Source organism: Falco peregrinus, chromosome 5, assembly GCF_023634155.1.
Source record: "Falco peregrinus isolate bFalPer1 chromosome 5, bFalPer1.pri, whole genome shotgun sequence".
Taxonomy (NCBI): Eukaryota; Metazoa; Chordata; class Aves; order Falconiformes; family Falconidae; genus Falco; species Falco peregrinus.
This window is the reverse complement of record NC_073725.1, coordinates 105,187,218-105,204,606: the sequence shown is the minus strand read 5'-3', so window position 1 is coordinate 105,204,606 and position 17,389 is coordinate 105,187,218. Positions and strand designations below refer to the sequence as shown.

At 38.0% G+C, this 17,389-nt stretch overlaps 1 protein-coding gene across 3 annotated transcripts in view; it reads right to left on the bottom strand.

The window, feature by feature from the left end:
* Window positions 1-17,389, bottom strand: part of ARHGEF3 (Rho guanine nucleotide exchange factor 3) — a 144,295-nt gene that overhangs the window by 8,238 nt on the left and 118,668 nt on the right. For all 3 annotated transcript variants that reach the window (XM_055805867.1, XM_055805869.1, XM_055805868.1), the window contains 5 exons: window positions 11,350-11,520; window positions 9,587-9,649; window positions 9,143-9,239; window positions 8,965-9,041; window positions 169-426 (listed from right to left, as the gene is read on the bottom strand). In XM_055805867.1, the coding sequence (XP_055661842.1) occupies window positions 169-426; window positions 8,965-9,041; window positions 9,143-9,239; window positions 9,587-9,649; window positions 11,350-11,520 (666 nt within the window). The remainder of the gene's footprint in view (window positions 1-168; window positions 427-8,964; window positions 9,042-9,142; window positions 9,240-9,586; window positions 9,650-11,349; window positions 11,521-17,389) is intronic.

The following is a 17,389-nucleotide window of genomic DNA, read 5'->3' as shown; positions in this document are numbered from 1 at the left end:
CTACTGAAATCAGATTTAATTGGGGGAGCAGGGCTAGATATTTCATGTAGCAGTTTCGGCTGTTCGTGTAAGTATTAGTATTTCCATATTTTATGTAGTATCCCTTAACTGATTAATAAGTTACAAGTGCTATGATCTAAAAAAAACCCCAAACCAACAGTAACTCACAGCTTCTTCCAGATGCTGCTGATCTGGATGATCATTCGGTGTGTGTCTCAAAATTTCTCTGAGTAGTAGTGGGTATTTCACCAAACGGCTTCTTGGGATGTCAAGGAAATTCCAAAGGTCCAGTTTGCGACTAAAAGGAGACTCTAAGCAACGCTGTAGGAAATCTTGCACTCTGTGATCTTGTTTCTTGTGATCCAGTAAAGCTTTGGCTGCTACTTGATTGCTGCAGTAGCTATCGTAGGAGTTTAGGCATGGAAGCTGGGGAAAGAAACAGACTATTCTGCAGCTGAAATAAAGCACAGTTTGCTACTCCAAAAGTTGCAAGTGATTCAGGATGTCGGAACTCATGCTGAGAATCTTTTAGCTGAACTTACCTACAATTTATTGATGTTAATGTTTCCAGCATATAAAAGGGTTACAAGGGTCCTCTGACCACCTTGTTCATCATTTAAATGATTTAGAAGCACTAGCTCATCTCTCAGATCCTAGAGATCTCCAGTATTATTCAAAGCATTAAAAATATTCGTAAGTTTAAACTGAACACTACTTTGTGCAGACATGAGTTAAACACAGAAGACTGATTTCAATTATGAATGGAAATAAAAGCCTAGGAATGAGTACTCCCAAACCTGGCCTTTTTTAGATAAGCAAACTTCTATAGTCAAACTTCTGTACTGCCCTCAAGAACCCTGGCCAAATTAAGATGACAAAACTGTGCCTTAAATCTGAAAAAAATAGCTTGTAATGTTGATTAGAACAATATATCCATTTACAAAATCTGCTAGAACCAAACAATTATATGTAAAAACTTCCAACGCAGGAAATTTGATTTGGACATATTTGCACCAAAAGAAGTTCATTGGTGTTCAAACCAACCAGAAAACATTATATTTAAAAATATTTTATGCAAATAAAAACAGATAAAATTTTTGACACAAGTATATCATTAACTATTTGCGTTATGTAGCAGCGTGATCATGTTTCTCTTGTTTACAGGAGGCCAATTGCTTTAAAGAATCAGTCACCAATATTTGAGTGAGCGGAGGTTATCTTTATTTGGCAGTGCTGGGTGCATGGGGGATCGCTCCACCGAAGTCATGCACCCAGCACCACCGAATAAAGATAACCTCCGCTCACTCAAATATTGGTGACTGATTCTTTAAATCAATTTGGCAACCCAGGTGGGACCTCCTCTGCTCGGCTGCAGGACCCATTGAGAGTGGGGACTCCCTAGGGTACCCCCGGGGATTTTCCCGGAGGGGCTCCTCGTCTAATCTGGATCACTGCAGGAGTAGACCAGGACTCCATCTTGCGAGCAAAGGTACTATCTTTATTCAAATATTATATTAATATTATATTTTGAACAGTACTGTTTCAGATATTTCTGTTCTGGGACCGGTTCATCTGTAAAGCTGTCCATAAGACATAAGATCATTGTATGCTTATGCAGGATGGCGTATGCCGGGCAGCTAGCACCGCAGGTATACATCTGATTCTGTTCTGGTATTCGTTCCGATATTGAGGTAATATCGGAACTCTGATTCTGTTTTGGCCAGAAGACTGACACGTTTGATGATTTGAAGTCAATCTGTGTATATAGGATTAATAATTACAGGGTTACTAATAATAATTGTTATACTCATTTTATGCTGGAAACGTGAGAACATTTCTGTATTAGGTATATTATAAATGTTGGTATGTGGTTATTGTCTTGAACATCCGAGAGGTGAATGTGAACCTCTATATGTTTTAAAGTGCATATAGTGTAAAGAATTATTAAGTATATGGTGGGGGTTGCTGCTTAAAGACAAAATTAGTGTCTGAGCAGTTACTCAGTGCTGTTTTGGCATCAATTTGGCGAGCCAGCCAGGAGAACTCTCCACCAGTGCTGGAATCCAGGGGCCTGGGGACCCTCAGGGCCCCCAACTGCATCTTCTGTCAGCAAGACTCCCCTACCCCTCGGCTTCTCACACAGGTGGACAAGGACTTCTGCACAACATAAAAGGTATTTATATTTATTCTTTGTTTTGAATATTTGATTGTCTTAAGATTTGGTTTTACCCCATAAGACGAAAGTCGGGACGCCATCTCGCAGGGTTGAGAAGAAGGGACACCTTCTGAAAAGGGTAATAGCCCTATTTGATTGTCTTAAGATTTGGGAAGCTAAAAACTCCCTTTAGGTTGTCTTAAGATTTGAGGAATTCCTAGAATATAACAACTGAAATAGCGCTCTGTGTCTTGTTTGTTCTATGTGTTGTCTTGTTACATGTTCAAAATTGGAGTTATGAAATGTATGTTGAAAAAAAAATATTCTGGTAATTCTAGGCAAATAGCTGAAAACTTAACACTCTGCTTAAGGCCAGAAAAAAATTAGAATCTGTTTTTTGGCAATTGTTCACTGAAATGTGTACTTTGTGTGATAATGCGAACTGTCAGCGTTCCTAGAGCTGTAAGTAAGTGCAGGGTACCGTGTAACATACTGCCTGTGTGACTGAGGGCTGCCCGGAGAGTGTGACGTGTGCGAGACGTGGTGTCACTGCGAAGCGAGTGGGGAGTCCCGATCTGCATGTCTGTGTTCCCCACAAGGGGCCGGCCAGAGACAGACAGAGCGATTGAAAAATCAATTTATGAAGTGCTGGATGCATAATTAGAAATTAGAGCAGGAGACTGTGGACAAAACATTAGAACTAACATCATTTGGAAAAAGCACGAATTAACCTCTGCCCTTAGTGTTGTAGGTGCTATCTGTATACTCGAACAAAGGGTGGCAAGTGTCTAAGACATATTATCTCCTCGCAAAAATAATAATAATAAGAAAAATAATGAGACCAAGAAATAAGGCTAAATAGGTCTTGAACTGTGGTGCGTGTTCTGAGATAAGTATGGTGCCTCCAGTAATAACTAATACATTGTAGACAAATACCAGACTTATTAGGAAGATGGGGGGGGCAGACCGAGCCAAGAAATAAATACCGAAACACCCTTGGGATGTATTTGGAAGCATTGGAAAGAATTTGGCGGAATTCCCAGTGGAAATTTGAACAAAAAGACATTTTTAAAATATTGTCAGAATTGGTGGCCTTTGTATACATTAGGTGATGGTGAAAGATGGCCCCTCGAAGGAAGTCTTATATTACAACGCAATTTTACAGCTTATGCTCTTTCTTTGTAGAGAACAAAAGTGGGATGAAGTAATGTGTGCAGATATGTTTGTGTGACAGGAGGAGTGCGGGATTAACACCACCTGATCTTTGATTATGGCTCTGATATGGAGAAATAGTGTGAAATGGGGACAATGGACATCGATTGTGATTGTATATGTCTGCTCAGGAATGTGGGTATGGTGACTGGTCATGGGTGCGGTGTCTGGTCACATAGGCACACAGCCTTGAGGAGACGCCTACAGTTTTGAGGAGACGCCTGCCCTTCTTCCTCTAACAAAGGGGCTATTTTAAAAAAGAATGAGAAAAGGATGAGAGATATTCCAATGCTATCTAGAGGGAGGGAGTGCTAAGTCTCCTTGCTGGAGAAGATTGGATGGTCACAAGAACATGGCAACCTACAAACCTGCAAGACCACCACATTCCAGGCAAAGGACTGATAAGCTAATTAACATACGAAGCGAGAGTAAGCGGGTTTAGGTAACGAATATGTATAGGCGTTAATTGAATATTCATTTGTTTTATTGTATAAATGTGAGATGGTTCGTCACTTCGGGCATGCACGCTTGTGGAGGAGCGATCCCCCGTGCATCTGCGCACAATAAACATACCTACTTTATAACTTTCGAGTTATAGAGTCTAATTCCGTACGTCAGCTCCAGAAAAGGATAGGGAAAAACTGAGACCTAAACTAGAAAGATGTTCTTGTTGAAATTTTTGTGGAAAAAAAAAAAGAGCTCAGGTTGTCGTTTCTTCTGTGGAGCAACCAGAATGAAGCACATTATAAGATAAAAACTTGCACTAATGTATGTAAAACCTAAAGCAGGGTGTGGAGAGTCAAAGACCCTGTGAAAGTGTTAAAGTATTGGGGTGAGTTTGTACAAACCCCCGTACCCGCGCGAAGGTGCGGCTGGACACATGGCAGGGTGTTTGCTGTTTGCCTGCGAAGGCTGATAGGTAAGAACACAGATGTAAAGCAACAAGTAGCAGATTTGCATTCAGGGTATGAAAGAGTTAAAACAGAAGTGCTGTTGCAGAGGCAGGCTTGTGTAACCTGCAGAGCAGGAAGAGCATCTCCTGCTCCAGTCCTTCCCATGGTGAGGAGGAGGGTGTTGCTGTTGCTGACCATTGAGCAGAAGGACCTGACAATGTCACCCCAATTGCTGGAGCATTTGCAGCACAACAGGACCGGTGGGGGCCCCTTTAGGGCAGGCAGTGGGTCTGAAGAGAATAAAGGTGAATCTTTGATGGGGAAATTTAGATGTTTGAAAGTTGGCTGTGAAAGACTTATCAGGATGATGTACTAGGACTAGATAAAGGTTCGAGTTGATTGTTACTAGGTAATTGTGATGTAGAAAAGTTGATAGAAGGAACAGGGAACGTGTACAGAAGGTAAGACAAGAAGAGCTGGTAGAGGAGTCGAGGCAGAGACAGAGGAGCAATGTCAGGCAGAGGTGAAAGAGTGAATCCCTCTCCTATGGGATCGGATCAATGTACATATTGTAGGGAAAGTGGGCACTGGAAGCGAGATTGCCCTAAGCTAAAGAACCAGCAAGGGGTTCTGGTGAACTAGGGACTAGGAAAAATGAGGTGGAATTTTTAGTGAATACAGAAACAAGTTATTTGGTGTTAAAACTTCAGTGAAAAGAATTTGTTACAGTTGTGGGAGCTGCTGGCCACCAGGAAAACATCCTGAAACCTTTAAAGTACATAAGAATGCCAAATTCACCACAATCTTTGTTGGGATGAGATTTATTAGAACATCTAGACGTTTAAAGAAGGAGAAATGAAACTAAAAGTTAAAAATGATCAAGTAAATTGAAGTCTTGAGCTTATCTTTAATTCAACGGAAAAGTGGAAAAGAGGACCTCCCTGAAGTAAAAGAAATCTTTAACCAGGTATATCTGGAAATAAATTCCAGGTAAGGCGAAAAATGCTTTACCTGTTACAGTAAAAATGATAAGCAGGAGGCCTGCCCGGTTCAGGTAAAACAATATCCCTTGGTCAGCAGGGCTGTGGGGGATATTGGCATAAAAACTGAGATAAAACGCACTCTGTAGTAGCTCTACTAATGTAAATCTGTGTGTTTTGCCATGACAGTGACTTGTTATGGGATGCGCAGATGAAACTCTGCATTGACAACGAAGTACAAGGAATAAGGTTGGTCAGGTGCCTCCCACCATAGTCAAGGGCAAGACTGGGTTGGCCTCTGTGTTTGCCACCAAGAAGAATTTTGAGCTCTGCTGTTGGCTGCAACCCAGTAGGTGTTGAGCGGTGGGAACGTGTGCCATGCCAGACCTTGATGTGAGGAATGGCCCCCTCCGTAATAAGAGGGTCATCCAGGAAGGAAGAACATAAGATGACCCATTGAGGGACTGATTTGGAAATTGGAAACCGCCTGGCCGACCATGAGGCCAGACGAGTAGCAGAGGAGGTGGGAAAGGAGGAATTAATACCAGACGATAAAATCCAAACTCTAAGTACAGATCAGGAGCCAAACTATTCTAAAGAAGACCTAAAGCTAATTCAGGACATGAATGGTAAAATAAAATTAAATAAGTGGGCTTATTTGGCAGATGGCTGTATAGTGGTACCATCCAATTTAATATGGACCACAGCCCTAACAGAACATAATTAAGACTCATTGGGGAGCCGATACATTATATGAAAGTCTAAATCAGAAATTGATAGGGCGAAACTTATATACTGTAGTAAAACAGGTGACTCAGCAATGTGAAGTGTGTTTACGTAATAATCCCAATGTAGCAAATAGAATAAAACTAGGGAACATTAGTAGAGGAAATTATCCAGGACAACAGTGGCAAGTTGATTTTTCCGAACTCCCAAGAAAACTAATAAATATCGGTACCTCCCCTTATGACTGGTATGTTTTCAGGTTGGCCAGAAACTTTCCCTTATGGAACAAATAAAACAAGAGAGGTAAAGAAAGGATTGTTAAATGAGATTGTTCCCCGCTTTGGGGGTCCGGCAACAATCTCTTCTGATAGAGGCTCACACTTTTGTGCCAAAATAATACAACAAGTGAATACAGTATTAGGGATAGATTGGCAATTACACACTCCTTATAGGCCTCAAGCAAGTGGGCAAGTGGAAAAAATAAACCATTTAATTAAACAACAGATAGTGAAAATAGGACAAGAGACAAATCTAACTTGGCCACAATATCTTCCCTTGGCATTATTAAGAATACGAACTAAACCGAGAACAAAGGAGAATTTGAGCCCTTTTGAAATATTATATGGGAGACCGTACCAGTTACAATTTGCTGGAAAAGATTTAAGGCAGTTAGGGGAGAGATAATTGTGTGAATATGTGAAGACCCTCCAGGGACAATTAAAAGTTATAAATAAACAAGTATTAACAAGGGCCAGAGAGTTGGATCAACCAGTCCATTCCTTTAAATCTGGTGACTATGTGTATATAAAGACTTTTTCGGGGAAACCTTTGGAAGAAAAATGGGAAGAACCCTGTCAGGTGCTGCTGACAACCTTCACCGCCATCAGGATAAGAGAACAACCAGCCTGGATTCACTATTCTCAGATAAAGGCGGCTCCTGAGAGAGAAATCATGGGCCGTCACCCTGGCAGGACCCATGAAACTACGGTTCTTTAGATCATAAAGAAATCTCCGGAGACACAATGGACTGTCAAAAAGGATGAGGGACGTTTGTGTAAAGTTATTCTGGTCTTAATTGTAACTGTTGTAGAGATATTAGAAACTGAAACATGAGTAAACAATACCCGTCTTCAAACGTTGCAAATCATTGTTAATGCTACGAAAGCTAAGGAATGCTGGATACGTGCTTCTTCCTAAGGGAGGCTTGCTAACACCCCTGTATGGGGTGGCCTCTCAGAACTGGAATTATCTCGATGACAAATGGCCTACCTATCCAGACTTTTGGAAAAAGCCAAACGATGGTGGAGGATATTGCCTATTTGATAATTAAACAAATGAGTTGGGTCCCAAATTTGATTTACAAATATTAAACTTAACCACCACAATAGTTATGAAAAGTGATAATAACTGTCATTGGAAAGCTCAAACAAGACAGGAGGAGCATGTCCTGGAAACCCAGGGCAAAATACTTGTTCCCAATCTGATGGATGGAATGATTAAACAGACATCCATAAGATATGGAACAAGGTGCAGATCCTCATGAAATTACTAAAGACGATTTATCATGGAGTTTTAAAGCTATATAGGACAAACTGTCTTCATAGTTACCTAATTTGGAATGGTTAAAGCATGGGTTTTTTGTAACATTTATTGTAATAGTTTTAGGAATAATATGTGTATTACTTCAATGTTTTGTTTGGTGCTGTCAAAGAATGATCATAAGGCATAATGTTTTTTTTGTAGTTGCAAAAGAATTTGCAAAAGTTACTAGAAAAGGGGGGAATGAATGATCAATGATGTACCACTTATCTATAGGATGATGTACTTATGTTTATCTAAAAGTTGGGAAATGTCCAAGGACCCTTATTGCTAACATGATGGATGTACTAATTGCTAGGTCCTTGGATTTGTCATCTTTAAAAAGGCCATCTGGTCCTAAGTTCCTGTTGTTTATACAACGTGGCAAAGACAAGGACTTAAATCATGGTCACTAGTTTAGTGAGATATGTAAATGAGTTCCTGGAATTGTAATGAATATGTAAACAATTTCCTGGAAAGTTAATGAATAGGTATGAGTTGCTTGTATAAAGAGGGGACTGAAAAATCCCCTCGGTGTGCATGACTTTGGTGGAGCAATCCCCCACGCACCCAGTGCTGCTGGATAAAGATAACCTCCGCTCACTCAAATAATGGTAACTGATTCTTTAAATCACAGTTTCACAGAGAGCTGTTAAATGTGTTATTTCCCAATCCCTTAAAAAATTTCAAGCCCTTTTTTCTGCTAAATTTCATCACATACATGTACTTAGAAGTAAACTTTTCACATATCTATAATACTTTAAAAAACAGCTCCTTTTTAATATAATGAGCAATTTTAATATATATTTGAATAATTTAATATAATGAGCAATCAACAAAAGTAACAAAAACTGTTTTCAGTGTTTTATGTTTTTGGATGCTAGTGAAAGTGAACTTACCATCTTTTGTGGGGCAGTAACAGCATCTCTCTCGTATCCCTGCCTGCCTTATTTTTACAAGCTTCTAGAAAATTAGTACCTTTGACAACACTAACAACTACCTGTTACCTTGACTGGAACAGACCAACGTTCAGAAATAGCTGTAGGGTGCCCTTACACAAAGTGACTGTTCAAGCTTCATTTCCCTAGGAAACCAGAATACAAATGTGGGCAGGTTCTTAAGTGATCTACATCAAACTCTGGTCTGACTCTTGATTTTTATTTAAAGCATATTAAATACTGCTCATCTCCTGAATAGCAAAAGTTTTAAAAACAACATCCTAGTCTAAATCTTTTAATGGAAAAATCCCTGAAAAGAGAAAAATATTCCGATATGTCTCTAAATAGTTGCCTTACTTTTTAAAAATACTTTAAGAAAACATTTTTGACATGTTATGCTAGATATGGAAAGGAAATTGTCTGATAAAAACTATGTTGCAGCTCCAACTATGTCCCAAAACTGATTAAAAACTCTGCCTTACCCAGCCCACAAGGATATGGCCAACATGTTCTGTTGATCCATCAGGTTTCCTGACTTCTTGAAGTCGCCTAAGAAGATCTGATCATGATTAAAAAAAAAAAAAAGAGAAACTTCACTTAATGAACCAGATGACTATAAATCTACGTGCAATAGTAACACAGAGACTATTTGAGTTTTACCTTCATGTAGAGGAATTAGAGAGTCCAACGTTCCAAAAATTTGGTTCAGCTCTTGCTCTGTCATTATGGAAAGTTTAAGCATTGGGTCATGATAAGCCTGAAAAGAAAAAAAAGGGCAGCTCTGTAACTAATTTATCATTGGTAGTTGAAAAATTAGTGCGAGCGTGTAAAGCTCCCTGGTAAGTAAAAACAGAACGATTGCTGAGAATATTTTTAAGTTTCATAACTATATCTTAAACTACCATTTAATATTAAATTAAAAAAATAAAGCAGTGCATTTAAGTGTTTCAGAAAGAATGGGAAAATAGAAATATATTTTAGTCTTCTTCCCGTCTTACTGTCTTAGCGATTACAAAAAGCAAGGATTATTTTAAAAGTGGTATGAGCCAATGAATACTGTTTGTTGTGGGGGTTTTGTTTGGGTTTTTTTAATAAGAAACATACCTTTTTTGCTAACTTCAGATCTTCTATCAAGTCTTCTTCTCCCTGGGAAAGTTCAAAGATAGCCTGTAAAAAGAGACACAAACATTAAAACATATCTTTATTTAATTTATACTCACTCTACTCTGAACAGCTGTCTTAACACCACAAAGCAGAAATTCTCTGCTAAATCTAATTGCAGAAATAAGGTGAGGTTTTATTCCTACAGAATCATGTGCAGTATTTTTTTTAAACAGTTATATCTGATTGTTGATAAAATGCTTATCTGAAATAACCACAGAATTAACTTTTTTCAAACTGGTGTATTTCTAGGTGGGGGAGCTCTCCTCAGTGTGGCATTTTGACTCAGCTATACCTTACCTGTTCATACAAGTATTTACATAGGAGTTTGTTGTGTTCCGATTTAACACATGCGGTGGTAAAAGTTCCAGGTTAGCTAGCAAGTAAAAGACAGATCTTTAAAACATTTGTTTGGTAACGAGTGCTTATTTTGGTACATGTTTATTTTTTTGTTATGAAGGCTGAGTCCTACTGAAGTGTCAGCTGACGTCAGTTACTTCTCTTGAAGCAGATTTGAGACTTTAAAGCTGGCAGATTAAAAATCACACACCCCCAATACACCGGCTTACCAAAATACCATTGTTATTTACTTATTGTATGATTTCATTCTAAATTTGGGTGTAGTAAAAGCTAACACACTTTAGTTAGAATTACTAACTTTACAGTTAAGGCTTTCAACGTGTGTAAATCATGGAAGAACATCTTCGGCTAGTGCGGATTCTCCGAGCTTGGTAATACGCATACGCAGAAGCCTTGCCCAAGTGTGAGTTACCTGTGGCACACGCACGGAAGCGGTTCAGACATTCTGTTGAGGCATGCAGTGTCAGAACCAATACAAAGCTGAACCCTCACGCAAAACTTCCCGGAATACAGCTCATTTCTTTGGGCTCTATGAAGTGTCCTGGCTTCTGCCCACAAACAGTAATGACTGTAATGCTATGCAAACAGTTTCTGCAGTTTATTTTTTAATAAGCTGCCTCTGAAGTTCACAATTTAAAATGTTACTTCCCATGAATTCCCATACATTCCCATGAATGTAATGTTAAAACCTGCACAAGAAATGCTTGATGTTACTGTTGTTTGATTTATGGCTTAGTCCATGCAGTATTCTCAGAAAGACTGTTATAAATGTTGTTGATACTGATAGAAATTTATTTAGAAAAAAATATATTCTTGATTCCACAGAAGCTCTGTCATCAACTAAGAGTAACACGAACTATTCAGAATTTATCACATACAACACATTAAACCACTGACATACTCTTTTTTTTTTTTTTTGCTTTGGAAGAAACATCTTTTGATCCATATTTCATCTTTCTAGCACCAAAAACTTCCTCAAAGACACTTTTTCCACCAAGGGAAATGATTGTGCATTTCCGCATGTACATATCACTTTATGAATACCTGTTCCTGAAATGCTGATCTATCATTACCTGAACAACAAAATGAAACATCAAAATATCATCCATCACTACAGAAAATGTCATACAGCACACGCAATCACAGTACAATATATTAAGGATATATGATGAACTGATTTTAAAAAAGAATACATTCATCTAATATAGCTTGAATTATAAAGACCAGGGTTCTGTTTAATTTCAGGAAAGCTTCAAGTGTTATCTTGATGCCTCCTAGCATTCCTCAACTCCATGCTTTCAAGATGACTTTTGAACACGAAATTTACGGTAAAAAAAAAATTATACCTCTTGACGCTTGATTTCTTTAGATGTAAGCATGTGATTGACACAAACATCAAAGGTCTCACTCCATAGTTTGCTGTCTCTCCGCTTTGTGTTAGCAGGAGGCATATTTCGAGACCATGGTCGTGGACTGAACAGATCGGGGCGACTGTCACTACGGAAACTGATAGATCGCTAGAAACATATAGAAGAATAGTTTTGTTAGAACAGTTTCACATTTCACTTTTTTTTTCCCTAAGGAATTTATATACATAGTTCAGTACAACAAGCAAACTATCTAATTAGTTTTACTGAGAACTTAAGAGCAATGTTTAGTACTGGGAATGCAAGAGAAATTGTTTTTATACATCCTTATGGAAGGCCAGTACTTCCAGTCCTGCAGTGAACTATGTCCATGTCCTGTTCTCAAAACATTTGCAACTATACAAGGCATTCATATATCATGCAACAAGAATGAATCGCGGGGATAATGGCAGAATGGTCCAAGACACTGAACTAACATAACTGATCAAATACAAAATTTCAATTTAGTAAACAGACAGGAATTATTCATGCATTGCACATCTGCCTCATTAGGTCCCTAATACTTAAAAAATTAGAATTAATGCAAATTTTAGAGATAAAACTAGTAATAATACTTTTTTGGTTCATTTGTTGAAAGAAAGATTAAATTGTTCCACAGAAACTCGGGGAAAGCTTGGACTGCAAAATCTGGCAGATAACTCACCTTGTATATTCACTTAAAGTCAACAGAATTGTTGGGTTTTGTTTATTGGGGGGGGGGGGGGTGGGAATTGTTCAGAGATGTCTGTACTGAGAAACGATAGGTCCTACCTCGAGGATATCAGATGAAAATGTGCATTACATCAAACGCATATTAATGGTTTAAGAAAAAAAATGTTTTCTCAGTTGGGCAGAAAGAGGGTTCATAAAGTCAGACTGCACTTTAAAACCTTTCATCGTACCTTAATAAGTGTCTTGCTACCTGATGATAACACTTTTTTTTTTTTTTTTTCAACTGTCAGAATCGTGAAATATTTGATTGGTATAATTGTTCCAGATATGATATATGTCCATAAGCAGGATTAAAAATATTAGTACTATGATGCCCAAACTGACCAAACCAGTTTGATACATGAAGAAACCCTTTTAAATGGCAACATCCTGCCTCTTTGGATAAATTATAAGATCATAGAATAGCTTGGGTTGGAAGGGACCTTGAAGACCATATAGTTCCAAGCCTCCGCTAGGCCAGGTTGCTCCAGGCCCCATCCAGCCTGGCCTTGAGCACTGCCAGGGATGGGGCATCCGCAGCTGCTCTGGGCAAACTGTGACAGTGTCTCACCACCCAGACGGTGAAGAATTTCTTCCTTACGCCTAATCTGAATCTACCCTCTTTCAGATCAAGAAACTAATTCACATAGAAAGGTGTGAAATGGGTATTTGAGAGAAGAACAATCACATTATCTTTAAGGAAAAGGTATGTCAATGTTCAGACTTTAATGTGTATGGCGAGCAACAAGCCAAATTGTTTTCACACCACTTGCACCTACTTATTTCTTACTATTTGAAAAAATGAGTAAATCAGTACTAGCAGATAGCAAATTGTGAAACACTGGTTTTGTGTTCTACTATTGTAGAATCTTTATTAATATTTCTGGAGCCTGTAAACTCTGATGAAGTGTACCAGCACCTCAGTATTTGTTATATTGTCTGGTCCTAAACTTCAATAAAAACAAGTCCAATTTTAAGTGAGACTTGAGAGTTCTATTTGTCTGTAGACTCTTAAAAAGAATTTGGGCTAAGAATGGATACTTATGCTCTTACTGTGGTATTTTGAAAAGATTCCTTTCTTGCTTCATTTAAATTAAAGGTTTCTTTTTGAGGTCCTACTTCTGAAATGCCTCAAGTAATTTCACATTGTTAAAATACTCCGCATTTTTGTTGTTATTTAAAACCTGTGTTATATAACGCAATTGTCTTTAATTGAAAGCAAAATAAACTCTCTTCATTACCAGGCTATACAGCATATACGAAGTACAATATTTGAAATTCTCCTCTGAAGATAAGAGCCCATGAAATGCAAACATAGTACCTATAAATACAGTATGTTTTTAAAATATCAGAAGACATATTATATAAATAAATAGCAGCTTTTTAACAGAATCCATTTTGAGCCCTACTTGGAACTGACAAAACCCCTAAAAATAAACACATACACATATATATACCAACCTTCTAAAACTTTGCAAGTCAGGTGCTAGTCTTCCTTCAAGAGTTAAGAAGATAAAGAAACACATGTGAAATTACATGCTTAATTTACACTTGTTATGATGATGAATCATGGAACCCATTGTTTTCACATGCAAATAGAAATTCTAGGGAAGAAAGGCAGGTGTGATCACCAACCATAAGAATGCAGCCAAGCAGTTGTCATTCCAAGACCAGGGTGGAATGCCCCTTTCCATGCATTCCCATATGCATCCTCCAGCATATAGCTCCTTTGTTAGCGGTGGTGTTTTCTTAAAGGAATGTTTTATGTTGAATGGAGAAAATAATGAAAAGCACCAGACAGACTGATTTGTAAAGTAAATGCCTTGATCTTGAAACCTTTTAACAAAATGTCAATATTATGTTACAAAATGGCATGCATCTGTAAGGGCAATCTGAAATTACATAGTGTTTTGAGGAAAGTAAACTTTCACATTGACTTATAGTAATGTTTCCCTATGCCGAATGAGAATGCTTGACACTGTTCTCTACAGCCCTATACTGTCCTCCACTGGGCAGAAGGGGCACAAAAAGGCTAAGAAACTCAAAAGGAAACCACACTCCCCAAAATCCTGCTTGCTTGCTCAGCATCTTTGCTACTTGGACACAGTTAAGTATATATTTCATTGATCTCTCTCATACATCAGCCTTTTAATTAACCATACAAAGTGTACCTTGCTTAATATTAATAAGGAACATTGGGTGGAGGGTACTTATTAGTAGAAAGGGACAAAAATGTTTTGAGATGTTATTAAACAATGAGGACAAATTTCACTTCGAGAGTAAGGCTTCTTTGGCATGTTTCCTTCTTTTATACACTAACACAGCACAAGCAAAAACACTGACTTATCCTGGTACACCAAGATTTAGTTAGGCTGGGAACCAGAGACTTCAGTGTTGAATCCAAGCTTATTTTAACATACTATCTTGCCCTTTGTATACGCGTTGCAGAAATTAGCTTGTAAAGCTATGAAGAGAGAAACAAATATATCACTAGGATTATTATATCAATAGCATAAATATTATTTAATGCCAAAATGAGATGTAAACTTCATATATATAAGTCTAACTAAAAAAAACCCCCAAATAGTTTATTTCAACAAAACTCTGATAGTTTATGATAAATGTACAACATCAGTTTAAACATCTCAATTCTACTACTTTACCTGTATTTTTGCAAATAAATAGATCCATTTCAGTTTAGCAGAATAGAGGGCTAAACTGAAGTTCTACCAGAATTTTTGAAAAGATAAATTTAAAGGTACTCTGATGGTATCTTTGGTTGGCACTTCCTGGGGGGGAATCAGCCAGAATCCCATCAGATAGAATCCCATGAAGGAATTACAGGAATGTCAAAACAGCATCTCTACGTCTCCACTCTTTTAAAAATATTTTCCTAGTTTCTGCTTCCTTAAAAAACATGTCCAGCATACTGGTTAAAAATAATGCCCATCTGGGATTATTAGTGTTTTCATGTAATTCCAAAAACTAGTGGAGATGGGGAAGAACCCAGTCACAACCCCTGATTCTGTTTACTCTGTTTACCTGGCTGTTACAACACTTAACAGCTTTTACTGTTTACTGGCTGTTACAAGACTGTTACTATGAAGGGTCTATGTGTTACTGATGTTAATTCATGCAATTAACAAACCTTAATTTCAGCTGCAGTAAAGCAAACAGCTTCATGTACTGGGAAAAGGTCACTACAGATCAAAGTCCTAGCATTCAGAACTGATGTTCAAAAGTTTTCTTCTTAGGGATTTTTAGAAATTTCCAGTGTCCTAAGATAGATATAAGTAATTTGGACTCCCTAATTAAATTCAAAACACACTGATAAAAATTGAAGTTGCAGAGGAAACTACCCAGACTTTAATTTCTCTCTTCAGCTGATCCTGTTTTCAGCTTTTACGTTGAACAGCACAGCTGTGAGTAAGACCAAGCAGAAACAAGCAGATCACCATATTCATTAGTCTAGCTTAATGCAGACTGAAAATACAGCTAAGAAATAAAGTGGTTTTCCAGGTGAATAAGCAAATAAGAATACCTGCTCAGCATTTGGTATCCTGCAGATACAGAGACAGACTCTGTCAGAGATGAAGCTAACAGCATTATATTAGTCAGTCTGCAGTGCTCTAGTAAAAAAAAAACAACACCAAAACCCAAAAAAATAAAACCCCGCACCACCAAAAAAAACCTCCACACAAACCAACAGAAAGACAGCTGGAAAGACTTCATGTGTTTTGTTACTTGGAATCCTTGGGGAAAAGTATTGAGAATAATGTGGAAAACTGTAGTAAAGTTAAGACAACACAAAAAAATTCAAATACCTCTATAATCAATAAAACATGCAGAACACGAAAAGTTGCTAAAAACATATCTTAAAAGGCACTACACAGATCTCACACACAGAGGTGTTTGTCTTCAACCTGCGTGCAGAAAGTCCATTAATATAAAGCAGAAGTTACATGTACAGAGGTAAGGAAATTTATGCACAATCAACTTGTTTTTTTCCTCTTACATGTATCTTCCACACAGAAAGAATATATAAGAAGGTTTGTTTGAAACGCTGTAAAGGAAACTCAGAATGTTCTAATTCTAATTTTATTGATGCTGTTGGAGTGGTCTTTTGGGATGGATGTTCTGTTGGCTTTGCTTTGTTTTTTCCAGGGGAAGAAGCTGTTTGTTTTGGATGTTGTGGAGATAATAGTTTTCTTCATTTTACACATAGAGAACATCTAGCAGCAATGCAAGGAGAAACATGGGTTTTGACTGAAATAACTTCACAAATGATGATACATAAAAGTTCAAAAAAAGAAAGATCAACATTTTTCTTTTTACAGATATTACACCTTGAAAAAAATCCTGCTCTATACTGTTCCACAAGGCACAGCGACAGCTATGTCAGTACATAATAAAGTAAAAAAGCTATACATGCTTCCCAGAACATTTCTAAATAATTCCAAATGGGGCTCCTCAGCATAAGGAGGTCAGTAATTTTTTCCCCTATTCTATTGTTGCTGACAAAACTAGGTAAGAAGTCAATTTCCAGCCAGCTTTGAAGGCAGTTTTGAGAGTCATCACCAGCATCCATCACTTGGAAATGGATTCAGACCTAGGATTTGGAGAACGTGCAGGCTGATTTCTCATCACAGCTTCTTCAAGCACATAGTTACTTAGAGGAGATAGTATGAATAACATCACCGATTAATCTGCTGTTTAATCTAAGAAGCAGACAGTTAATTAAAATATACTCTTATAATCAGTATGAACAGAGCAAGACAGAAATGCTTGCAAAAGTAAGACTTGTGAGAAAGGCACTGTTTTCTATTTTTGTCAAAATTTGCCCTGAAAAACATTTACGTAGCTCTCACCTTGGGAAGCTGCTACTACATGCATGAAAGGATAGTTTGTTTCAGATAGTCTAAATCAAATTTTATTAACTACAGTATTGTACTGGACAACCCAGTCTCAAAGGCATTCGCTGCAGAATGATAGCATAGGTACTTAAATGAGGACAACAGCTGTCTAAGGCTGTGGAAAGGGAAGTGCCGTGCTCAGAAGCAGTTTAGCCAAAAATTAATTCACTTTCCACACTCCTCACAACTGGAACTAATGTAGTCCTTTCAGAGTCGGGTCAATTTTTTCCTGGAGGCAGACTACGGAGGAGATTTATACACCCCAGGGAACACAGGCATCTCTGCGCTAGTCACGCTATAATACACCTTCTGGCTCCAACCCAGAGGGAGGGGAGTGCAGCCGTGTTGCCTTTCCT